Below are 26,656 nucleotides of genomic sequence, written 5' to 3' on the forward strand. Positions count from 1 at the left end.
GAATTTCCTGCTTTCTAATTTGGTCAGATGCATTTAAGGAGACAGTAGAATATTTCTCTTTTTATGTGAGTTGTAATGATGATCTTGATGCTTTATTTATCCTTTCTCTTTTCCTATTAATAAAATGCTTGCAAAATGATTGTTCATTTTAATTCTCTTCCTTACTGCTGGCTTATCTCAGGAATATTAAAAGCCTTCATTACATATAATTTTCATCTAATGCATTTAGCTGGAAGATTTTTTGCCATTTTCCAATTCATCTATATTTGTATCCTGACTCTTTATCCTGTTCTTTCTCCTCTTACCCATCCTCCTTGCTATTAATTGGCCAGTCCTTTAAGAGCTCTGCACATGAAGAAGAATATGGAATGGACTGAGATTCCCCCCCATTGTCTGCAGCACAGGAATTTTTCCAGGAACTTGCTCATATGTAATATGTCTGCTTGAGCCAAACAAATAACCTCCCCTTTCTAGACTAAGGCAGGAGAGATATGTTCCTTTCCAATAAGCTCGTGAGAAAAGTTCCTTCCTGGCCACAGTCTTTTATCTCATGTTAGTTACCATATTTTGTCTAACATAAGGTATATAAACACTCCTTTTTTCCTGGTGAAAACAGACCCACTAAGAAGATTCCTCCTTTCACATAGCCTCCTGCAATTCAATAGCACTTCGCCATATCTGGATTGGTTTTATTATTAAAATAATGCCAGGCAATATGGAAAAGAAAAAGTCAGGTCTCATGTAAAGTCCATTTTTGACTCTATTGAAACTCTCCCTTTGTGTGGAGGTATTATTTAATATTCTCTAGGGCTTCTTGACAGTGCAGCACCTAGAAATAAGAGGGTTAGTTCTTTTTCCTTTTCTTAATGAGCTTTATGGGTTTGTGGTTTTGTATTTGTTTTCTCTACTTATAATACAAATTAAAAATATAAAGTCAGGTAAAGTGCATGCTCCTTTTCTCCTTAGTTTGCTAAACTAGCAAATTCTAATTCATTCTGTTTCTGTCTTCAGGTTATGGTGTTGTCTTTGTCTTGGGAAAAGGAGCTATTTTAATAGCCTTTTCAAATCTTTGAGACTGTTCTGTTGTTGTGGGGTTTTTTTCTCCTATAAAAGGAACTGAGAAAAGCTTGGTTAAAAGAAAGATTGAAATGTTTTACCATAATGGAAAAAAATAAAATAATGTATTTGGGAAAGAATGCTTAATGGTATAGAGGTCCAGCCTTCTTACTACTCTCCACTTTGCAGAATTTCAAGCAGTGCAGCGTTAAGGCAAGGCGCTGAGTTCTTGGCCTAATGAGTATCAGTTTGTACCTGAGGTAGTGAGGGTCAATGAAAGCACAGAGAGTAGTAAACACCTGCTGTGTGTGTGTGTTTTAATGGTTCCAGTTCCTCATTATTTCTGCATAGATCTTATATAATAAACTAATAGTAGTTTAAGCACTGTGCTTCTGCACTGGGGCTTTAATAGGTCCAGGCAGGAGAATAGACAGATTTCTGGGGTGTGGTCACAGGGCAAGGAATCCTCCTCCTCCCCTGGGGTGACCTGGTGAGGCTGAACCGGGGGTCAAATTAGAGAAGAGACAGTGGTGGTTAGGGAACAGTAGATTTTCTGTCAAAACTGTTCTTCAATGGAAAACAACTTTTTTCATGAAAAGTATCTGCTTTCTGTGGTAACTTTCAATTTCCATCAAAATACTTAGGCTGAAATCTTTCAGTTTTCGAGTTTTCAGTGAAAACTTGAAAGTTTCCATCAGAAAACATTTTTGTTTTCATTTCTGCAAGGGAAAAAAATTAAAATCAGTTCTAGTGGTGGTACCCTTCCAAGCTCCACCCATGTGAGCCAACAAAATGAGGTGCTGCTCACAGTAGATTGTGCAGATACTCCAAATACGATTGTATGTGCTGCTTGCTTCCACTGGTCTCTCTGAATTTGGCTCCCCCTAATTGAGTCTTGAATATGCCATGGGCTCTGCTAGGTTCTTCCAGGGTTGACTGTTTTTTGAATAAGTGTTGGCATCTCCCAAACACCACCTACTTGCGGCACCAAAATGATACCTCACCTGTTTCGTATCAGAGGGGTAGCCGTGTTAGTCTGGATCTGTAAAAGCAGCAAAGAGTCTTGTGGCACCTTATAGACTAACAGACGTTTTGGAGCATGAGCTTTTCGGTTAATCTTCTGTCACTGAACCTCAGTCCAGATGCTTTTGAACAACCACCACAAAACCTAATGTATAATATATTTTAAATCCAAAGAGGAAGTAGCAAGGACTGTTCTTTGAGACACTAGGGACTAGAGTCTGACATTAGGAACAACCCTAATTAAGCAGAGTAACCCCAGGAAGCATAGTGATTCAGAGATAAACCTCTGAATCACAATTCCTCCCCTTATTCCTCCTGCTCCTTTGTGGTAATAATTTACTGATCACCTATACTAGTAGTTAATTACTTACTTCCCTGCCAAACCCCTGCTCTGGCTTAGCTACTCTGGAAAGCAAATAGGGTGGCGGTTAGAACCCACACCCAATCTGCTCTGGAGATGGAATAAGTGAATGAGTAACCCCACTTACTCTGTTATATACCTAGACCCAAAATGTGGGTCATCCATGCAGGAGTGTAAGGAGGTCCTAGTTGCCCTTTGTTCCCTTGTTTGGGCATATAGTCCAAGTTAGAATCTAGCCCAAAACAATCAGTGACTTCTCATCTGGGAATTATTTCCCCCTCTCTGTATATTAAACCATTCTGAGTATGGTCTGTATCACTTCAAGTATCATCAATAGGCCTGATATTGCACCACTGAAGTCTACAGGAATTTATTCGTTTAAATAGAAGCTGGGTCAAGCTATTTTTTTCCAAGTATCATATAGTGTCCATAGCAAATTTTCCTGATCTTATACTCACTTCTCTAGCTCCGGTGATTTATATGTGCTTGTGATTATCATATTATCCTTTTCACCATAGTTTCAACATATTTAATTCAATTTGTGCATCATCCTCTAATATAAATGTCTTTAAAATAACCTCGTTTAGCGCCTTCATCGTTCCTCATGTCTTGTGTTAAATGTCTCCTGTGATTCACTTTCTTTTTTATCCTTTCCTCTTGCTTCCTTTCAATATGTTTCAGGTATGATGGCCTTCCTAAGTTTCTATGCTCCTCTCTCACATTTTTGCCTCAGTGGTCAGTCTCTTATGTGGCCTACATAGTACATTGATTGAACCTAGTCTTCACTTCTGCATCTTCCCGACTCTTTCAATTTTAATTATGACTTTTTTGTTTATGTACTTATAATCTCTTTGTTAAACCATGCAAACTAGTTCTTGCCTTTACATGCTTACTTAAAAACCGGGATAGGTCTAAGCTGCATTCTAAGTAGAGCCTACTTGTACAGCTGCCTCTCCTCCCTTACTTTTAAAATTGTTGCTCTAGTTTATCCTCTCAAAAATGTATCCCTGATGCAGCATAATATACTGAGTTGGCCTTTCAGGGTCACAAGTCTGATTTCTAATTTGCTCATGCTAAAGGTAACCTGAGGCAGAGGAAAAGAGAAAGGAGCATAAACGCTGTCAAGTCAAGTGTAAAAGTATAATTAGGCAGGTTAAAAAATAATTTGAAGAGAAACTAGCACATGACACAAAACTAACAGCAAAAAAAAATTTAAATACATCAGAAGCAGGAAGCCTGCCAGTCAGTGGGGCCACTGGATGATCAAGGTGCTAAAGGAGTGCTCAAGGAAGAGAAGGCCATTGCGGAGAAGCTAAATCAATTCTTTGCATTGGTCTTCACTGCAGAGGATGTGAGGGAGATTTCCACTCTTTTTAGGTGATAAATCTGAGGAACTGTCCCAGATTGAGGTGTCATTAGAGGAGGTTTTGGAACAAATTGAAGAATTAAACAGCAATAAGTTGAAATTTCAGAACTACTAACTGTGATACGTAACCTATCACTTAAATCAGCTTCTGTACCAGATGACTCGAGGATAGCTAACGTGACGCCAATTTTAAAAAAAGGCAACTCTGTCAATTACAGGCCAGTAAGCCTAACTTCAGTACCAGACAAATTAGTTGAAACTGTAGTAAAGAACAAAAGTATTAAACATATAAATTAACACAATTTGTTGGGGAAGAGTCAACATGGCTTTTGTAAAGAGAAATCATGCCTCACCCGTCTTTTGGAATTTTTTGGTGAGTGTCAACAAACGTGGAGAAGGGTGATCAAGTGGATGAAAAAAGTAGGCAGTCATGGCATAAGAGAGAAGATCCTTTTATACATCAGTAGCTGGTTAAAAGACAAGAAAGAAAGGGTAGAATAAATGGTCAGTTTTCAGAATACAGAGCGATAAATACTCATTGATGTGTACTTGGATCAGTACCATTCAACATATTCATACATGATCTGGAAAAAGAGGTAAACCATGAGGTGGCAAAAGTTGCAGCTGATACAAAATTACTTAAGATAGTTAAATCCAGAGTAGACTGAAAAATTACAAAGGGTCTCACAAAACTGGGTAACTGGGCAACAAAATGGCAGATGAAATTCAATGTTGATAAATGCAACATAATGCACATTGGGAAAACAGAATCCCAATTATACATACAAAATGATGGGTCTAAATTAGCTGTTACCACTCAAGAAAGAGATCTTGGAGTCTTTGTGAATAGTTCTCTGAAAACATCCACACAATGTGTAGCTACAGTCAAAAAAGTGAACAGGATGTTAGAAACCATTAGGAAAGGTATGATAGTGTATAATTAATGTGATAGAAAATATCATAATGCCACTATTTAAATCCATGGTATGCCCACACCTTGCATACTTGAGTTCTGGTTGCCTCATCTCAAAAAAGATATATTAGAATTGGGAAAGGTACAAAGAAAGGCAACAAAAATTATTAGGGTATGGAGAGATTGGAGAGACTGGGACTTTTCAGCTTGGAAAAGAAACGACTAAGGGAGGTTATGACAGAGGTCTAAAAAATCATGAATGGTATGGAGAAAGTAAATAAGGAAGTGTTATTTACTCTTTCATGTAACTCAAGAACCGGGGATCACCCAATGAAATTAATAGGCAGCAGGTTTAAAACAATCAAAAGGAAGTACTGCTTCACACAACCCGTAGTCAACTTGTGGAACTCATTGCCAGGGGATGTTGTGAAGTCCAAAATTATAAGTGGGTTCAAAAAAGAACTAGACATTAGCCAAGATGATCAGGGATGCAACCCCATGCTCTGGGTGTACTAATCCTGTAAGTGCTGGAAGTGGAGAACAAGGGATGAACCACTTGATAACTGCCCTATTCTGTTCATTCCCTGTGAAGCCTCTGGCATTGGGCACTGTCAGAGACAGGATACTGGGCTACACGGACCATTGGTCTGACCCAGTATGGCCCTTCTTATGTTATTAGAATAATGACTCTCGAGCCTCATTCAGGGATGCATACATTCAACATCCTGTTCATTACCAGCTTGCCCCTGCTCTGTGATGGCACTAAGATGATTTATCCTTAGTGAGCACAGTTCTCTTTCAAAAATGAGCTCTGTTGCTATTGGTGTTATCTGTACAGAGAGCCAGGTTCAAGTGGCCCATCTCATCTTCTACCAAGCTACAAACCCTCCTTTCAGAATACAGCTCCATCAGCTCCTTCCCGGTTTCAGGAGCTACTGGAATACATTAGGTTGAACTCAAAAGGTAGCTTACTCACTGTGCAGAGAGCTCAGGAAACCAAGATGAACTCACTGGTATAGACCCATTCCTGACTGCCCTAAATGCAAACTTTTTTTAATTATTTCCACAGAGGTACCTTTTAACATTTTTTTTTCCTTACGTCTTCACCTGGTAATTCATTTAGCATAGACAAACTGATCAAAAATAAAAATGTAAGTATTTTACACTTTGCCACTTGTAATGTATCTACCCATTAAGAGGTATTTACGTACTATCAAATACCCAACATTTGTACTGGCCCTCCAAGGGTTCCGGGACAGAATCCTTCTGGGTCCATAGTTCCCTCTCCCAAACTGATCTTTTGAAAGCAGGGGCGGCTCTAGAGCCCAGCGGGGCAAGCACCCGCCTGGGGCGGCCCTTTCCCAGGGGGGCGGCAGGCTGGGCCGGTGGACCTGCCGCATGTCGTCGGGAGGGAGTCCACCGGAGCCCCGACGGGACTGCGCGGCCCGCAGCCGGCGCGACGGACGTGCTGGTCGGCTGCTCTCGCCTGAACCCTGAGCAGCACCGCGGGCAGAGCTCAGCGAACCGCCGGACGCGGACCGCCTGCAGCTGCGCGGAGCCGGGCTGCAGCGCAGCCGAGCGCGGACAGCGGACCCAGTCATGCCCGCAGCAGCGCTGCTCTCCGCGCCGGCATCCCGGGCGGGGGCGCTCCGGGCATGAAATTGGCCCCCGCCCCTTATGAGCTGTTTGAAAGAAACCTTACTACCCCTTCCTTTACTACAGGCATTAACTACAGAACCAGCATCAGGTTAAATGAGTGGGTTTATTTGGAAAGTAGACCTTGTTGTTCTGCAAGTTAGAATCATAAATTCATAGAGTTTAAGATCAGAACGGACCATTCTGGATGGATGATTTAGTTGGGGATTGGTCCTGCTTTGAGCAGGGGGTTGGACTATACACTAGATGACCTCCTGAAGTCCCTTCCAACCCTGATATTCTATGATTCTATGATTCATTCAACCATGTAGTCTGACCCTCAGTCCCTTAAATTTCACCCAGTTACTCGAGTATTGAGCCAAACAACTTGTGTTTGATGTAGGGCTAGGCTACACTAGAAGCTGCTATAGCGCATATGGTGAAGACTCTCTATGATTATAGGGGAGAGCTCTCCTGTGAGTATAATAAATCCACCTCTGCCAGAGGCGGTAGCTACGTTGGCTGGAGAAGGTCTACTGATCACATAGTGCTGTCCACACTTGGCACTTAGGTCGATGTAACTTGCGTTGCTAAGGTGGGTGGCTTATTCACACCCCTGAGCAATGTAAGTTATACTGAAGTAAGTGGTACTCTAGACCTGGCCATAGGAATAATATAACTTGCTGGCTTTCGGCTGGTGGGGTCCTGTGAGCTCAGAGCACATATACCTGGCTTAGAGAGCTGCGAAGGGTGATTCTTCTGTGTTTTAGACTGTTTTGTTTCTTGTAATTTGCTATTTTAGAAACTGTAGTGGAATTAGTGATGCTGGGAGGTGAATTAGAAAGGTCTTACATCACTGACAGCTTAAAACCAAAGCATCACCCGAGGAAGAGATGCAGGAGTTTTTTCTTTGATTTAAAGAGAGGGTCTAGTGTGTCGATTACACAGTGGAAAGCCTGGGCTAAGCTTTTATGACTTTTCTCATCCTTCTGATGTACTATATTTTAGTAATTTAATAATCTGATTATTTTATTTACTATTAGAAATAGTGGTTTTGTCTCTAAAGATGTTACCTCTCATACAGTGAAACTATTATAGGATCACTTAGTGGTCTTTGAAAAATTAAATTCTATTCATGTGAAGTAGTATCCAAATTTGAAAAAAGAAGAGGAATTTTTTTTTCTTGAATTGCTCTGCTGTTTGTCTGCATGGTTATTTCTAGTAATGTTTTCCCATCATTTCCCTCACAGCGATTGTACATCTTGTGCATTCTAGTGATGTATGCATGATGCTTGACAGTAAAATTCAAGTCACAGAAAATTAAGTGAAACCAGAATAAGACCAGTGTATTCATAACTGTGACATAGCCATGGGTGTTATAAACAAGAAATAGCCATAGTAACAGAATAACACAATGATCAGGATTGAGAATCCTCCAACACTATATAAGTGATGATATTACAAGCTAGAAATGTTATGAGACATATTATATATAACCTTAAAAAGGAAAAAATGAAGCCTTGTTTTGCTTCTTAATCAAAAACTGCTAATTAAAACAAAACAATAGTTTCTTCTGTCATTACAGACTCTTTTTATGTTAATTTCAATGGCATTCTTATTCAGTGAAGTTTTTCTGCAGGAAACAGTTGAAGTATTTTTGAAACATCCCTCTGTGAAAGATGACTCAGACCTTGAGGGAAGAACATCCTTTATGTGGGCAGCTGGGAAAGGCAGTGATGATGTCATCAGGACTATGCTGAATTTAAAATTGGACATTGATATCAACATGGCAGATAAATATGCTGGCACAGGTAAGGCTTGCTTTACAGTAAAGAGCTATTAGATGCTTGCATTTGGTTAAAAAAGCTGCTAGAAACAATCATTAGTCATTTTATACACTTAGGTAAAATCCTACAAACATTTATACATGGGCTTAACTTTACACATTAGCAGTCCCAGAGTCTTCAATATGAGGAGAGAACTTTTTTTTGTGCAGATTAGAGCAGTTCTTCTGTTTGAGAACCAATTGAGAAAAAGGAGATATTACACTACACAAATATTAAATAAACATTAATATTAGAAGGGAGATGCTTTCTGTAGTTTTGAAGGGTAAAATAAGTAATAACTATCTAAAAACTAAAAATTAGGGCTGTCAAGCAATTAAAAAATTAATCGCGATTAATCTCACGATTAAAAAAATGCATGTTAAACACTGCACCGTTAATAAAAGAATACCATTTATTTAAATAATTTTGCATATTTTCTACATTTTCAAATCTATTGATTTCAGTTACAACACAGAATACAAAGTGTACACTGCTCACTTATATTTATTTTTATTACAAATATTTGCACTGTAAAAAACACAAGAAATAGTATTTTTCAATTCACCTAATACAAGTACTGTAGAGAAATATCTTTATCATGAAAGTTAAACTTACAAGTGTAGAATTATGTACAAAAAAAAAACTACATTCAAAAATAAAACAATGTAAAACTTTAGATCCTATAAGTCCTCTCAGTGCTACTTCTTGTTCAGCTAATTGCTCAGACAAACAAGTTTGTTTATGTTTGCAGGAGATAATGCTGCCCTCTTCTTGTTTACAATATCAACTGAAAGTGAGAACAGGCATTCGCATGTAACCGGCATCGCAACATATTTATGTGCCAGATGCACTAAAGATTCATATGTCCCTTCTTGCTTCAACCACTGTACCAGAGGACATGCATACATGCTGATAACAGGTTCTGCTCAATAACCATCCAAAGCAGTACAGACTGGTGCATGTTCATTTTCATCATCTGAGTCAGATGCCACCAGCAGAAAAGTTGATTTTCTTTTTTGGTGGCTCAGGTTCTGTAGTTTCGCCATCGGAGTGTTGCTCTTTTAAGACCCCTGAAAGCATGCTCTACATCTCGTCCCTCTCAGATTTTGGAAGGCACTTCAGATTCTAAAACCTTGGGTTGAGTGCTGTAGCTATCTTTAGAAAACTCACAGTACCTTCTTTGTGTTTTGTCAAATCTGCAGTGAAAGTGTTCTTAAAAAGAACAACATGTGCTAGGTCATCATCCGAGACTGCTATGTAATGAAATATATGGCAAAATGCGGGTAAAAGAGAGTAGGAGACATACAATTCTTCCCCAAGAAGTTCAGTCACAAATTTAATTAATGCATTATTTTTTTAACAAGCATCATCAGCATGGAAGCATGCCCTCTGGAATGGTGGCCGAAGCATGAAGGGGCATACGAATGTTTACCATAACTGGCATGTAAATACCTTGCAATGCTGGCTACGAAAGTGCCATGCGAACGTCTGTTCTCACTTTCAGGGATATTGTACATAAAAAGCAGGCAGCATTATCTCCCGTAAATGTAAACAAACTTGTTTGTCTTAGTGATTGGCTGAACAAGGAGTAGGACTGAGTGGACTTGAAGGCTCTAAAGTTTTACATTGTTTTGTTTTTTAGAGCAGTTATGTAACAAAAAAATCTACATTTGTAAGTTGCTCTTTCATAACAAAGAGATTGCATTGCAGTACTTGTGTTGTAATTGAAATCAATATATTTAAAAACGTAGAAAAACATCCAAAAATATTTAATACATTTCAATTGGTATTCTGTTATTTAACAGTACGATTAAAACTGTGATTAATTGCAATTAATTTTTTTAATCACAATTAAGTTTTTGAGTGAATCACATGAGTTAACTGCAATTAATCGACAACCCTACTAAAAATGGAAACATTGCAGCTTGAATATAAATAAACATTTCTCAATAGCTGAAGAAAACTTGTAGGTAATATAATAAACTACCCAGTGAAGTAGTTGAGTCATCAGCATGAAAACCATCAATAGGATACATATAATATTAGTAGGATTAATGTATTAAAAACTGTGACAATGCAAGCAGTTAAATGTGGTAACCCAACAGGTCTTTTACATCCTATTATCTAATCAATGCAAAAAGCTTAATGAAAGTATCACAGTGGTTCAGAATTAAAACACACAAAAGTCATGAAGTTCAAGGTTCTTCTTTGAGTGATTGCTCATATCCATTCCATGTAGGTGTGTGCGCGCCGCATGCACGTTGGTCGGAAGACTTTTACCCTAGCAACTCAGTGGGTCGGTTGGGCGCCCCCTGGAGTGGCGCCACCATGGCGCCGGATATATACACCAGCCGACCCACCCACTCCTCAGTTCCTTCTTACCGCCCGTGTTGGTCGTTGGAACAGTGGAGCGCGGCTTAGCTGACCTCCACTTCCCTAGCTACTCGTAGTTTCTCTCGTTAAGTATATAGTTCAGATGTTTATAGTTGTAGTTAACCTTATTTGTTTGTAGTATAGTATTTATTTCACAGGGGTTCGGGGTTTATCCCCTTCCCCTCACCCGGTGCCGGGTCCGATGCCCGGTCCACAGGGTTTTATAATGCTCGGCCGGCCACAAGCCGATGCCGACAAGAGATCCTCTCCTAAGTGCCTCGAGGAATCTCACCTCATAGATAAGTGCCGCATTTGTGAGGTCTTTAATCCGAGATCAAAGGAGAGCGGGACTTTCGTCTCAAACAGCTCCTGAGGGAGGCAGCTCTTGCTCCTCCGCTCTCGGCACCGAGCGCTGGTTAATCTTCAAGGAGCGCTCCCTCGGCACCGGATCGCCGGTACCGCCAAGGCCTCTCGGCGCCGACCGTCGCTGGCTCCGACGTCCACTCGGCCTGGAGGATGAAGAGGCACAATATCCTTGCTGCGTCCGAGCCGCCTGCTCCGCAGCCGAGCGCTATGCTCAGTCGGATCGCCCGGCACCGATGTCTGCCGCGGCACTGACAATATCCGCACCATTAACTCCGGCCAGGCAAGAGCCGTCGAGTCCGGTGCTGGAAAGCTCCCCGATACGGACCGTGGTCGAGCTCGCTATGAAGCTGCATCCGAGCCGCCTGCTCCACAGCCGAACGCTATGCTCAGTGGGATCGCCCGGCACCGATGTCTGCCGCGGCACCAACGATATCCGCACCATTAACTCCAGCCAGGTAAGAACCGTCGTGTCCGGTGCTGGAAAGCTCCCCAGTACGGACCGTGGTCGAGCTCGCTATGAAGCTGTGTCCGAGCCGCCTGCTCCACAGCCAAGCGCGCTGCTCAGTCGGATCGCCCGGCACCGATGTCTGCCGCGGCACCGACGATATCCGCACCGTTAACTCCGGCCAGGCAAGAGCCGTCAAGTCCGGTGCTGGAAAGCTCCCCGGTACGAACCGTGGTCGAGCTTGCGATTAAGCTGCGTCCGAGCTGCCTGCTCCGCAGCCCGAGCGCTCTACTACGTCGCACTGCCCGGCGCCGGTACCTGCTGCGGCACCGACAGTATCAGCACCGTAGACTCCGGCCACGCAGGAGCCGTCGAGTCCACCACCTGAACGCTCCCTGATGCGAGCTGTGGTTGTCCTCACTATTCCCTCCACGCAGGAAACATTTCCACAGCGAGGGTGTTAATGGCAAGGGCAGAACCTGCGCTGCTTTAACCCCCGGTACCGCCGGTGCGGGTTATATTGTCTATCGCGAGCCTGTCTTGCCCACGCCACCCGGCGTCGCCACCACAGAGCGGCACCGTTCACGATCGCAGTCCCGCAGATGTTCTCGGTCCTGTCGTCAAGCCCGGTGCCGGCACCGTTCACGGTCCTGGCACCGTTTCCCCATATCGGTACCGGTTGTACCCGCGGCACCGATCAGCGGCCCGTTTCCCGACCTGGTACACTCGGTGCAGATCCAGCTCCCGGCACCGCTCCAGGCACTGGACTCACGTAGCCACTCCCGGCGTCGAGCCTCGAGATCTCGGCCAGCCTCCCGGCATTGCTCCAGTCGCAGGTCCCATTCTCACTCCCGGTACCGGTAGGCCTCACGGTACCGATTCCCGGTGCCGCGTCGAGCGCCATGAGCTAGAGAGGGAGACTCCGCTCAGGGCTTTAACTTCTCCATGGCCATCCATTCGGATGTGGACACCAGAGTCTTCCGGGTGCTCCAGGACAGGACCCTGACCTCCATCAGTGGCTGCCCTGTACATCTTGGGCGCGCTACCTGTGCTCCCATCGCGCTCTGTTCCGTCAGAGCAATGGGTACGAGGGGTGACAGTTAGTCGTCCCCCTCCGACCGGTACGGAGGGAGTCCGGTTCTGCCACCGGATTCCCACATCCCACCAGATCAGCAGGTCGTCCAGGAGCGTGAGCCCGCACAAGACCCACTTGCCCCGGCTTTTCATCTCCCTCCTCCCCAGATGAGGCGGTGGCAGAAGCGTGCTCCTTAGGCCCTTCCCTTAATCGGCCTTGGGGCCCATCAGGACCTCCCGAGACGGGTGGCATTCACTATGAATCTCCAGGTGGCCACTATCCCGCCCATAGGCACGGGTGTCGAATGCATGTGCATGGTATCCTCCAGGGGCGACGGGCACCTATATGTACGTCTTTCCCCCTGCTCCCTTGTCATCTAGTGGGAGACTTTACGGAGTCGGGTTCTCAGATCTCCCGTCAAGAGTTTGATGCCCTCCTGGAAAAAGGGTTCAGAGTGGCGAGAGCTTCCCTCCACACCTTGTTGGAGGTAGCGGACTCCACAGCCACGGCTCTGGCCTCGGGTGTTGCCACGAGGTGCATTTCATGGCTCCAGTTATCAAGCCTTCCCTCGCAGCTGCTACACACTATACAGGACTTGTCCTTCAATGACAAAGGCCTGTTCTCAAAACTGGCCCTAGCCTGCAAGGCCCAAAGGTCAGCGAGGTCACTACGCACTCCCTCTCGGCATGTACATGCCGATGTCTCACCGCCAACCTTTCCGCCCAGCCTCGCCGCCCTTACCCTGCGCCTAGCCAAAGACAAGGCTTTGCCAGCAGGCGATGCTGAGGCAGTCGTAGGCATTGGTCGGGACCCCTAAGGGGCCAAAATCAGGGTCCTCCCAACCACCAATCGGGCAAAAGCCTATCCCTCCTCGTCCCTCTTAGGGACCCCTCTCACGAGCAATTCCTCTTGCAAGAGGTACGGCGCTCCTCACCATCAGAGCTATAGAGGAGGTTCCACGGTCGAAAGGGACAAAAGGTTCTAGCCCCACTAGTTCCTGATCCCCAAGGTAAAGGGAGGTCTCAGACCTATCCTAGACCTGCGGGAGCTCAACAAGTTATGATATACCTGGAGTTCCGCATGGTATCCATGGGGACCGTCATCCCATCCTTGGATCCCGGAGACTGGTATGCCGCCCTCGATATGAAGGGCGCGTATTTTCACGTCGCCATTTATCCTCCGCACAGCAGGTACCTCTGGTTTGTGGCCAACCGTCATTTCCAGTTTACGGTCCTCCTGGCTGACCTATCCAGCCCCCTGTGTATTCACAGTCTCTGGCTGTAGTCGCCGCCCTCTCCGCCACTGTCGGATACACGTTCTCCGTATCTGGACGATTGGCTCATTCCAGGGGCCACCGGGGCCCAAGTTACCACTCATGGGCGTTGACGAGGTCCTATTCCTGCGTTTAGGCCTGAGGATCCATATAGCGAAATCCACCCAGATTCCCGCTCAGGGAATACACTTAACTGAGGCCACTCTGGACTTCAGTATCGCACAGCCTGCTTACCTACACCTTGCTTTCATGCGTTGGTAACCATTGTACAAGGTCTACGGACCTTCCCGGCAACTCTGGCTTGAACTTGCCTAGATTTTCTGGGCCACATGGCTGCCTGCACGTGCCTAACCGAACATGCCAGGCTTCGCCTCCGTACACTTTAATCTTGACTCACCTCAGTGTACCACCCGGCCACAGACAGCATGGTCATGGTCGCCTCAATCCCCCCGAGCATCCTAGGCTCCCTCGACTGGGGGTCGACGCCCTCCCGGACGTGTGCAGGGGTGCTGTTCCATCCACCTCACCCTCGGTGTCCTTCATGATGGACGCCCCATCTCTTGACTGGGGTGCTGACTTGGGTCAGTTTCCCACTCCAGACCTTTGGTTGGCTCAACAGCTGCCCTTGCACATCAATGTCCGGGAGTTGAGAGCAGTGTGCCTTGTGTACCAGGCGCTTCAGCAGCACCTACAAGGCTTTTGTGTCTCCGTGTTCACAGATAACACAACGGACACCCGTTGCATAAACAAGCACGGAGGAGCACAGTCCTCCTCTTTTTGGCAGGGAGCTATCCAGCTCTGGGTCTCCTGCACAGCTCAATTGACGGACCTGGTAGCGTCCTTTCTCTTGGGGACCGGAACACTCTGGCGGATCGCCTCAGCAGTTCCTTCCGGTCTCTCAAGTGGTGGATTCCTCTGGATGTTAGCCATTACATTTCCGGAACTTCGCTCTCGCGGGAATGGAACGAGAGAGAAGTTCTGCTAATGCTAAGACCTCCCCCAGGACTCGATCTTGGCTGTTTTTCTGATGCCATGGACGAGCCGTCTGCCGTCCGTTTTTCCCACCGCTCCCGCTGGTTCGCAAGGTCCTGCTAACACTCCGCAGGGACAGAGCGCATCTGATCATGATCGCTCCAGCGTGGTCCAGGCAGCACTGGTACACCATGTCGCTAGACCTGTCGGTAGCCAACCGATTCCCCTGCCTCTTTGCCCAGACCTCATAACGCTGGGTCACGGCAAACTTTACCACTTAGACCTGCAATCCCTGCACATCTCCGCATGCCTGCTGCGGGCCTGAACCGATCCGTGTTACATTGTTCTGCCTCGGTTCTACAGGATTCTCCTGGGTGGTAGGAAGCCTTCCACTCAGTTAACGTTTCTGCCCAACTGGCAGTCTTTCTCTTGCTGCTACGAAACACACTGTTTCCCCCACAGAGGTTCCATTTTATTTCCTCTGGGATTCCCTATGATCTTCAAACAGCAGCGCCTGGCGCAGTTCATCATTAAGGGTGCACTTGGCAGCCGTCTCTCCCTTCCTCCCAAGGGAGAGTGGCCGCTTCATATTCTCACACGCTGTGGTTTCTAGGTTCCTCAAGGGCTTGGGGCATTTATGCCCCCAGGTTCACCGCCCCACCAACTCCTGGGTCTTCAACCTGGTTATAAGCAGACTTATGCCTGCTCCATTCGAACCACTGACAACATGCTCGCTGAGATACCTGTCCTGGGGGACAGCTTTTTCCTTGTTGCCTTGCATCGGCTGGACAAGTCTCCGAGCTTCGGGCTCTCACAGTGAACCCACGGTACACTATGTTGCGTAAGGACAAGGGGCGGTTGTGACCACGTCCGGCCTTCCTCCCTAAGGTGCTGTTGACCTTTCATATCATCCGGGATATCTTCCTTCCGGTCTTCTTCCGAAGCCCCATTCATTGCAACGGGAGCACATTTGCCCTCCCTAGGCGTCCGTAGGGCGCTCGCTTTTTATGTCGAGCGGACAAGCCTTTTTGTACGCCCCCAACTCTTCGTTGTATTGGCAGACCGGATGAAGGGCCTACCTGTCTCCTCCCAGAGCTTTCCATCTTGGGTGACGTCATGCATTTGCTCCTCCTGTGACTGGCCCATGTTCCGTCGGGCCACCTTACTGCTCGTTTCACCAGGGCTCAGGCTTCTTCTCCTGCCTTTCCGACTCACATACCCTTCCAGGGGCTATGTCATGCTACTACATGGTCCTCTATCCGGACCTTTGCCTCTTTGGTCTGTCTGTCCAGAGATGATGCAGCCTTTGGCTCAGCAGTTTGCATTCTGCAACATCTCACTCCGACCCCACCGCCTACGTAAGGCTTGGGAATCACCTATATGGAATGGATATAAGCAATCACTCGAAGAAGAAAAAACGGTTACTTACCTTTGTAACTGTTGTTCTTCGAGATGTGTTGCTCATATCCATTCCAAACCCACCCTCCTTCCCCACTGTTGGAGTAGCCGGCAAGAAGGAACTGAGGAGTGGGTGGGTCGGCTGGTGTATATATCCGGCACCATGGTGGCGCCACTCCAGGGGGCGCCCAGCCGACCCACTGAGTTGCTAGGGTAAAAGTCTTCCGACGAACGTGCACGCGGTGCGCACACACCTACATGGAATGGATACGAGCAACACATCTCGAAGAACAACAGTTAGAAAGGTAAGTAACCGTTTTTTATGGTTCTCATAGTAACTGAATTCAATCTCATTTAATAGAAAAAGTCATACAATTTTGTAATAATAATATGCTGCTATTATATTTATACAGCACCTTTCATCTCAAAGGATTCCAAGTTGCTTTACAAACTATCCACGCATACACACAGATGTACCAGTGACCTGTAGGAGATAGGCGGGTGACAGCAAGTCAGACAATCTGCATAGCACAATATGAGAGGAGAGGAATTTTGGACCTGGACATTGTGGCAGATTGCTCCTCTTAAGCAGAGGACTATGATATTTGTAATACTCATGCTGAACTGACAGAACTTTGTTATTTAAAGATGGCTTGGAAAGGAGGAAAATAGGTTTATGTCTGAAAACTTTTTGTTGGAGGAGGGGTTTGGTTATGATTTTTTGAGTGATTGGCTTTCAGGGTTTGTTCTGATTATTTTTCCCCCATCTCATCTATTATTGTTGTTGGAAGGGCTTCTTGGATGATTTAGAGGTGTATATTAGAATGTTCTTTTAGTTACCGTGTGGGGAATTGAATTCCCGAGAGAGCTTTTTTCCCTTGTATTTACATTGGATAAGTGTTAACAGAGTGTTTGAGTAAAAATATTTCTTTCCTTCTTGGTTGATCACATTCCATTTCCTTAATACTTCACCAGTCAATACATAGAGTCAGAACTGAGAATCCTGAATTTCTATATAGAAAATCTCTTTTTTCAAAAACCTTTCAAGGCTTGTCTTCACTGCAGAGTTAATTCAAGTTATAACTTGAATGTTTCCCCTATCTTGAGTCCTATCCACAGAGACCCTTAACTTGAGTTGAAGGGTCCATCAGTGGATGTAAGCTAAAGCTTGAAATCACTCTTCAGCTGCTAGCATAATTTCTCTGTGCTATTAATATAGTCACTGTGCAGTAATCCAACCACTCTGTGTAGCTCAAGTGTTATTTCATAACATGGCCATTCTCAGTCAAGCTAACTCGAGAATAGTTAATTTAAGGGTAGGTCACTGCAGAATTAACTCAAGTTAATTAATGGGAGCTGCGGGAAGCGGTGGCCCGGCCTGTGCCACTTCCTGCAGCGCCCATTGGCCAGGAACGGTGAACCGCTTCCACTGGGAGCTGCGAGCAGCCATACCTGCAGATGCTCAGGTAAACAAAGCGTCTCACGGCCCGCCAGGGGCTTACCCTGAACAAGCCACGAACCAAGTTTGGGAACCCCTGGGTTTGTGAGATTATTCAGACATGGGTTTTGTGCTTGGATAAGTCAAATGGTTTGTTTTACAGTCCTTTCTGTCTCACATAGCACATTGCAGTAATGTGTGACCATTTTCTAACCTCCATGTTTTGGTGAAAAAATTTTAATCCAAAAAAATGAATGCAAAAAAAGAGAGCTCCCCAAAACAACCCATTAATGCAAAGCTACAATTGAGTTGCACACGTTAAAAGTCAAGGAGTGCAAAATTCTGCCACTATTCCCGCCTTGTCCCCAAGCAATCTGAACTTGGCCATATTGAATTTATATGTTTTAGCATAAGAATTTCCATATTCAGTTCATCTGGCCTCCAGTTAACAGAAGATCACTCAAATACACCACCCCGAAATCACTCCCTTATCCCAGACTTATCTTTTCAGAAGACTTTGTATGTTTCCCATGGGTTTTGGGACAGTAAGGTTGAAAATAGCGCACAAGCCTAAGGGGACTGGGATACGATTGCTGTGGGGACCACAAGTTTGAATTTCCTGACTTTTGTGCTTGTGTTGGGTAAAGCTCAGCTATAACATCGCATTAATGTAGTTTTTTTGCATTTACTTATAAAGAACAAAATCTCCATTCAGGACAAAGCTTTGATAGAACATCAAGATGTTTCTTATTGTGCAGGAAAATGACACCAAGGAAAAGGAATTTCACTGTTCTCAGGGATCAGCACTGCAAGATCATTGCAGGGGCAGCTTTATAGCTCTACCGTCACTGACTGTGTACAATGATGAGGGATCTGACTGTCGGTGGAACAAAGGGTCTATTGTGACCAGCTGGCTGAAGAATCTCTTCAGTCACCGTGACTCCATCACAGAAAATTTTCTTACAAGAAAATATTGAGCACAGAGTGGGAAACAAGATGCCTGCGTCAGAATGAGTGATGGAGGGGAAGAATCAGGCCAAGCTGACACAGCAGCTCTTTTTCTATTGTATTATTGCATACACTCCATCTGTTATCTTATTGAGTAGCTTATTGCCTTCAGTTTCATAAGGAGTGCAATACAGAACACAGAGTCTAGAGTTTATTGTGGGGTCAGAACATGTAATCAAGACCCGTCCAAATCTGCTAAGCAGCAGGGACCTACTTCATTCTTGTCAAATTCCATGTATATCTAACCACCCACCCAAATTGCTAGTGGATCAGCTTTCAGTGATTTTGGCTTCTTTTCACTAATGTAACTGAAGCTTCTGTACATAATTAATTATTTTTTCCCCCATGATAGCCCCAACAATTAAGCATTAGTGTATTTTAAAAAATTGACTGTATAGTGTAAATGTTCTGTGGAAAAATTTGAATCGTTACTATGCACCTATGATTTCAGTTATTAAGGCTACACACTTTAGGGTTTGTTTTATTGACCGTGTATATACTCTGTGAAGTAGATTGCAGCTTTTAGAGTTACAGCTGCGTAAGTGGGTGTACAGGGGCACTGTATCAGCATTCGTTCACATAGGCACTCAGCCTGTGGCAAAGAGAGGCAGGCACAATGCTGCAGGATGCTGGAGGAACACATACAAGACTGGCCATTGATACATCTTGTAGCATAGTGCTGCAAGCAGTACCTCCCAGCAGTGGTCCTTGTAGCGTGTCTTGTGTTTGAGACAGCACTAAACCTCTCCTTCACTATCATTCAAGGAATGTGAGGTATAGGATTCTAGCTACTCTTTGCACAGGAGCACAAAGGGTGAATAAGGACTCTGTTTCCTCCACCTCCTACCCCTGACACACAAGCTCAGGAATGATCACTATCTGGCATTATGTATATTAAACCTGAGAACATTAGAGGCACGTGAATATTTTTAAAAGCACCTAGTTTTACTCCCTGAACAAATGAAATTTTAAATAAGTACAGCTCACGTAGTGATGTAAAGATCATTTGTAAGGGAAGCATTTGGTTTAATCTACTGTAATTGGCATTTATAAATGTGCATATCTATATATTCATTCTAAATTACTCAGAATTTGTGTCATCAGAAAAGTAATTTGTAGGAAAAAGATGTACTAAAAGTATACTTTTGAGACTGATTTTCTTCCTGATTCAACTTACTACACCTCTGCCCCAATATAACGTGACCCAATATAACATGAATTCAGATATAACGCGGTAAAGCAGCGCTCCGGGGGGGAAGGGGCTGCGCACTCCGGCGGATCAAAGCAAGTTCGATATAACGCAGTTTCACCTATAATGCAGTAAGATTTTTTGGCTCCCGAGGATGGCGTTACATCGGGGTAGAGGTGTATTTGGATTGTTTAGAATCATAGAACCATAAGGTTAGAAGGGACCACAAGGATCATCTAGTTTAACCTTCTGCCAAGTAGCTGTAGTGTTTAAACCGTCCAAGACAGATGGCGATCCAGTCTCTTTTTGAAAACCTCCAGTGAAGGAGACTCCAAGACTTCCCTAGGCAGTTTGTTCCATTCTCCTACTGTTCTTACAGTTAGGAGGTTTTTAATATATATTTACCACTCCAAAGCACGTAAAATCCATATTTCAAGCAAATCTCCAAAACATTTGCCCTCCATTTCAGCAAATCTGGTGAAATCTCTTCACTCTTTGTGGCTTGATTTTCCATGAAGAAACATCTAGGTTAGCTAAACTTGTATTTTGACAAATTCAAGTCCAGGTGATAGCTCCAGTGGGATGAGGTTTTGGATGATAGTAACATCATTTGAAACCAAGCAATATCTTACCATCCTCCTGCCGTCTCAGGCCCTGCTGAACGATTTGTGCTGTGATCTCTGGGCTGAGCCAGAGTGAGGTGGAAAGTGCATAGAATCAGAGGTAAGAAAACAGAGTGGAAATGTGAAAGGATAGGAGTCTGCAGAACCAATCCCATGTGACTTTAATGCAGAAGGATTTGGTCTCTGGGGCAAGTGGGAACATCCCATCGAGACTGAATCTCCCCCCTGATTCCCAAGCCCTTCACTGGTCCCTTTTGCTGCCTGCTGTACCCCATAGAAGATGGGAATGTACGGCCTTTTATTAGCTATGCATTGTCCTAAATGAAAATCTTTGTTAACAAAGGGTTAGACTCTAGCTTACACCTGTATGTGAAATGGGGGCAGGATATAAAGGAGCTTCACACCCTAGCATGATCTATGTAAGGGCAGGCAAAACTGCAGTCCCTGCAATCAAAGGAGCACAGGAACCACTCCCAAATTACCTCCTCCCTCCCCCACCCCAGAGGGAAGGAGCAGAGAGCCATGAATCTGGTCTGTCACACGATTGGCTGGCGAGGAGTATGCTGCATCTCTTTAAGGAAGCAATTTGGTTGCTCCACCTGCCATTGAGGCAAAATTCGTCTTGCTTGCACTGCTCTTGCTCTCTCCTAACATGGGATTGTGCCAAAATGGCATGATCTAGCAAAAGAGTTAAGTTTCAAAATGAGTTTCAACGGAGCCCCAAAAAACAACCCTACATTTACTTTACAAATACAGGAACTCCTCACTTAAAGTCGTCCCAGTTAACGTTGTTTTGATGTTAAGTTGCTGATCAGTTAGGGAACATGCTCGTTTAAAGTTGTGAAATGGTCCCTTCTAAGGTTGTTTGGCAGCCGCCTGTTTTCTCCACTGCTTGCAGGAAGAGCAGCCCGTTGCAGCTAGCTGGTGGGTGGTTAGAACTAGGGTGGGCCAGCAGCCCCCTATCAGCTCCCCACTCCCCTAAGTTCCCTGTGCAGCAGCTGTCCTTCTCCCCACTGCCATGTGCTGCTCCTACTCTCTGCCTTGGAGCTGCTCCCAGAGACTCCTGCTTGCTGTACGGGGGGAGGAGGGAAAAGAGGGGCTAATGTCAGGGTGTCTCCCCCTCCCCCCTGCTCCTGCACCCTGCTTACCCCATCTTCCATAGAGCAGGGGGGACACACGATGCTGTCTCAGGTCTCAGCAAGCTGATTTAATTAACAAGGCAGTGTACTTAAGCCTGGGGTCAGCTACTTAAAGGGGAAATGTGCATTTTTTTCTCTCTCACACACAGGGCGTGTGTCTCTGTCTGCCCTCCCTCCTTTCCTGCTGCCTTGTAGAGTGTTGTGAGAGTTAACCCTTCAGGGCTCAGTCAATTGCTAGTTCATTTAGCGGTAAGGCATTCCCTGGGAAATATCTCACCCTCTGACTGATCCACCTCAACCAAGCTTCACAATCGTCATCACTGTGTACCAGTATTAAATTGTTTAAATTTCCCTGGAACCAAACCCCCTCCTTTACATTAATTCTTATGGGGAAATTGGATTCGCTTAACGTCGTTTTGCTTAAAGTCACATTTTTCAGGAACATAACTACAGTGTTAAGTGAGGAGTTACTGTATCTACAGTGTTAACAAACATTAGGAAATCCAGATAGTCCCTTGCTGTCATATAAAGAAACCATCCTTTGTCACTTACTATCACCCTGCTTGACTCACACTAGCCACCCAGTCTTAACTTTCCCCATAAAATTTGCAAAACTACATGCAATGGTCAGAAAAAAGAAAATACTGGAATGGGAGGAAAGCAGCTGCTTTCAGCTGCCTCCTCCTTTCTATATCATAAGAATTTTCACTATACTTCTAATGCAGTATTTACTGCTACAGGAGCCAGTTACAGCTGGTTTCTGCACTTTCCACTCCCTTTTCCTCAGAACAAAGATCCAGTGGCAGCACATCTCCAAGATCTTTTGCATAACATTTCTCTCATGTTAGTGTGAAATGAGACCAGTTTATTTAATGTCTGAAAGAAAATCTAGTATTTAGCAGGAAAATCTCAGAGAAATAAATTAGGGTTGTGTTTCTTTTTGTTGCAGTAGCAATAGACAGTGTTATCTGTAATGGGGTGACTCAGTAATAGGAATAGTGAAAGAGGATGCAGTAGCATATACTGTGCACAGCAGGAAGAGGCTACTGTCCTATCAATTCAGTATAAACCAGTCGAACTTCTGGTGAGGTTTGAATTTGTGTTTGCATGAGTAAAGAATGTAACAAAGCTGCCACCTTTTTATATCATGTATTTTGTTGTGTTGTTTGCGTGGCAAGGGAGAAGTGTAGTGATTGCCTGTCACTTGTTATATTTTGAGCTGTTCACAGTTTTATGATAGAATGGCAGTTCTCTCTACCAAATACAGTGACCAGACAGCAAGTGTGAAAAATCGGGACAGGGTGGTGGGTAATAGGAGCCTATATAAGAAAAAGACCCAAAAATCGGGACCTTCCCTATTAAATTGGGACATCTGGTCACACTACTACCAAAATTATTGAAATGAATCATTATTTTTGACAGTTCTAATTATCATTCTCTAATTTGTAACTCTTCTTTCAGCATTACATGCTGCTGCCCTTTCTGGCCATGTCAGCACAGTGAAATTGCTCTTAGAACATAATGCACAGGTAGATGCAACTGATGTAATGAAGCACACTCCACTTTTCCGAGCCTGTGAAATGGGACACAAAGAAGTGATACAGACACTCATTAAAGGTCAGCTGTCACAATTTACAAATCCATTCACAGAGTTAAAATGCTGTTGTAGGTAGGTTGTAAAATAAACGATATTGCTAGACAAAACGAAGAGCCCAAAATTAGTCCAGTAGGGAAAAATTTATGTATAGTATATTTCATTGTCTCTACCCACTGTACCCACCAGTCTCTTCCAGTACCCTTTAATCTCCTAAAACCTCACATAGTATTTTTTTCTCTTTCCTATAAATGAGATCAATTTACATTTTGTTTACCATTGGTGAGAATGGGTTGAATAGCCATCTTTGAACATGTAAATGGCTTACCTGTTTCAAATACAGCTTTTCTTCAACTTTTTTGATATAATCACTTTAATGTGTTTTTCCTGTGACTTTTTATTATAAACAGTTTTTTTGTAGACAATTTTAGAAATAATAGAAACCATAAAAGAAAATAGTTATATTACACAGATATAGTTGTATCATCTTAGCTGCCAGCATTTATAGAAGCATCACATTTAGTCTACACTCATATTTTCTCTTTGGTTTTGTGGAAGCAATGAGTTGGTGGACATAAGGTGATCAGGGGCTGACTGAATCATATGAATCATTATAGTTGTATTATTATATGGACGGTCATTGGTTTGGTTTGGTTAGAGCCAATGATCGTTATATTTTGTGGCTTTTTTGTGATTTTGTACTGTATTTTTTAACTGTTGTAAGAGCACCTTGGGGAAACTACACTAAATAAATGAATTTGATTTGGGTAAAATAATTTTACATGCTTGAGTAAAGAAAAAGGAAATAACTGCAAAAGCCCATAATAATATGGTGAGGCTAGCGGTAAAATTTTGAAAAGCATCTAAGTTCCATTTTCAAACATGCCTTAGGCACTTAGAAGCCTATATCTCATTTAAAGTCAAAAGGACTCAAGCACCTAAGGGCAAGATTTTCAAAGGTATTTGGGCACCTAAAGTTATAGATGGGCACCTAATGGGATTTTCAAAAGCACCTCAGCAAGTTGTATCCTAGCTCCCATTGAAGCTCCTAAGTGCCCAAGTCACTTTTGAAAATTGGACTTGGATTTTTAAGTCACTTAGGCGCTTTTGAAAATGTTACCCCATGGTCTTTTGTGTATCAGAGGTGTTCCAAGATGACATGGGCTTAATCTCCCCTTTCTCTGATGTGCAAAAATATTTTGGTGTTTTTATTGCTGATGTTCAAATATTGTTTTGCTATTACAGGCGGAGCAAGAGTAGATTTGGTTGATCAAGATGGCCATTCTCCCCTTCACTGGGCAGCTCTGGGTGGAAATGCTGATGTATGTCAAATTTTGATAGAAAATAAAATCAACCCAAATGTACAGGATTATGCAGGTAGAACTCCCTTGCAGTGTGCTGCATATGGAGGCTATATTAACTGCATGGTCGTGTTACTGGAAAATAACGCAGATCCAAATATTCAAGATAAAGAGGTATGTTGTTCTTCACTGTGTCATTTAAGTTAATGTCAGCCCAAGCATAAATTGAAAATGTCTTCTTCCTGCATATCCTTCTCTTTTCTGCAGCACAGTGGCATTAATCCTTGCTTTTCACACCAGTGGGACAATGAATCTGTGTTCACTGCTATTGTAGAGGAAGGAAAAGCAGCCCTAAGACTACTTTCCCTTCATGTTTCATTTTTTTAGGGCTTGATCAAAGATTATTATTTTAATATACACCATAAACTGAAAATGCACATTTCCATATTTCCCTTTGGCTTTTCCATATAAAGCTAACGTCTTAAAATTATCCTTTTAAAAACTCCTTATTCTTTACTTGTTGTTTTCTTATTTAAATACTTAACAAGGGAGTGTAATTTTATAATCCACACCATGTCTCTCCCCAGCATGTGTTAGTGAGGATAGAGCAAGTGAGGTGCAACAAACCTGTCGAAAGAACTGCAGCAATTATTTGTCTGTGTCTAGCCCTTAAGGGTGAAGAAGAACATTGTAGTTTGCTTGTATATTCCTTTGCTCCCTCCCTAAGGCACTAAGTGAAACTTGGTGCCAAACTAGATTTTGTATTCTAGGACAAATTCTCTATTGCTGTAAATTGGCACAACTCCACTGGAGTCAATAGAACTGTACCAGTTTACACCAGCAGCTAACTTGTCCTAATATGTTAACCTTTTACCTCACTGCATAGAATAATAGAAGATTAGGGTTGGAAGGGACCTCAGAAGGTCATCTAGTCCAACCCCCTGCTCAAAGCAGGACCAATCCCCAGACAGATTTTTCCCCCAGTTCCCTAAATGGCCCCCTCAAGGATTGAACTTGCAACCCTGGGTTTAGCAGGCCAATGCTCAAACCACTGAGCTATCCCTCCATATGAGGCATACTTTTCTATCCCACAGTCAGTTTAATGAAACTTGCTGCAGAGCTTTCATATCTGGAAATTCTACTTACAGTGGTCTGAAATTTGGAGCTGCAATGTTCAGCTGCACTGACAGCCAAGGATGTGGTCAAAGTATTACCTGAAGGCCAGATCCTTGGCCATGGCTTCAATTGATTTCTGCTACATCGGTAGTTCAAAGCAGGCAGAAAGTTGCCCTAAAAGATAACCCTTGTGAGATTTAGAACTGGCATGGAAAGCTCTGTGCCACCTGCCCCCAATGCACTTTATGCAGGTGGAATGTTGGGGGGTCTGCCAAAGTGAAGCAGAGTGCACAGTGCTGCATCTGATTCATGGCCCTACAAGACTACATCCACTGGCATCATTTATATTGGTCCTTAGGCCAGTCTAAATTACAGAGGGCTGTTTTGGCCCCAGTTGGCCCACGATTTCGGGAACAGCAAGGAGACTTAGAGACAGATTTCCTTCTGCTAACTTTGCAGAGTATAAATTCTGCACAGCTGCAAATTTGGCCCTGATCTATTTTTAAAAATCTTTTCAGTGATATTTGCTGTTAAACTCTTTTTCTTTTTTTAATGGACAAGATGTATTTTGGAACCACTTGTTTGGCCATAAGGTCCATTTGAGCCCTGAATGACACCATATGCTATTTTTCTTTTGGGAATACAAAGTTAGCAGCTAATAAACCTCTTACTTCATATATGTTTGGCTTATAGGGAAGGACTGCTTTACATTGGCTGTGTAATAATGGCTACCTTGATGCTATAAAGTTGCTGCTGGGTTTTGATGCTTTCCCTAATCACATGGAGAACAATGAAGAGAGGTACAGTTTAATAAACATATTATTTTCTAATTTAGCAAACCTACTCTGGTTTGTCTGTCACATGTTGAAATATTGTCTGAGAAACATGAGCTTGAACATGTCTAAAAACACTGGTGTAATCTCAGGACTGGAGAGTAGTTAAATTGTGCAGTTGAAGACACTATTTTTCAAATAAGACTGTTCAAACCTTTATCTTAAATTTCTATTGTACTTTTCAGCCTGATCCTGCAGAAGACTTCTGTGTATTTTACCCTCTGTGAGTAATCTCATTGAAGGCAATGAGGCTACTCTTAATGTGTAAACTTAGATATGTGTGTAAGTCTTTCAGGATTGGTGCTTCACACAATAACAATGAAATGAACAGAA

The 26,656-nt window shown here is 43.7% G+C and overlaps 1 protein-coding gene across 7 annotated transcripts in view; it reads left to right on the plus strand.

Annotated features, from left to right (window-relative positions):
• INVS (inversin) overlaps positions 1-26,656 on the plus strand; it is a 241,438-nt gene that overhangs the window by 145,953 nt on the left and 68,829 nt on the right. For all 7 annotated transcript variants that reach the window (XM_039525062.1, XM_039525067.1, XM_039525060.1 and 4 more), the window contains 4 exons: positions 7,994-8,165; positions 22,941-23,096; positions 24,319-24,548; positions 26,184-26,290. In XM_039525062.1, the coding sequence (XP_039380996.1) occupies positions 7,994-8,165; positions 22,941-23,096; positions 24,319-24,548; positions 26,184-26,290 (665 nt within the window). The remainder of the gene's footprint in view (positions 1-7,993; positions 8,166-22,940; positions 23,097-24,318; positions 24,549-26,183; positions 26,291-26,656) is intronic.

The sequence above is a fragment of the Mauremys reevesii genome, linkage group 2 (genome assembly GCF_016161935.1).
Source record: "Mauremys reevesii isolate NIE-2019 linkage group 2, ASM1616193v1, whole genome shotgun sequence".
Classification (NCBI taxonomy): Eukaryota; Metazoa; Chordata; order Testudines; family Geoemydidae; genus Mauremys; species Mauremys reevesii.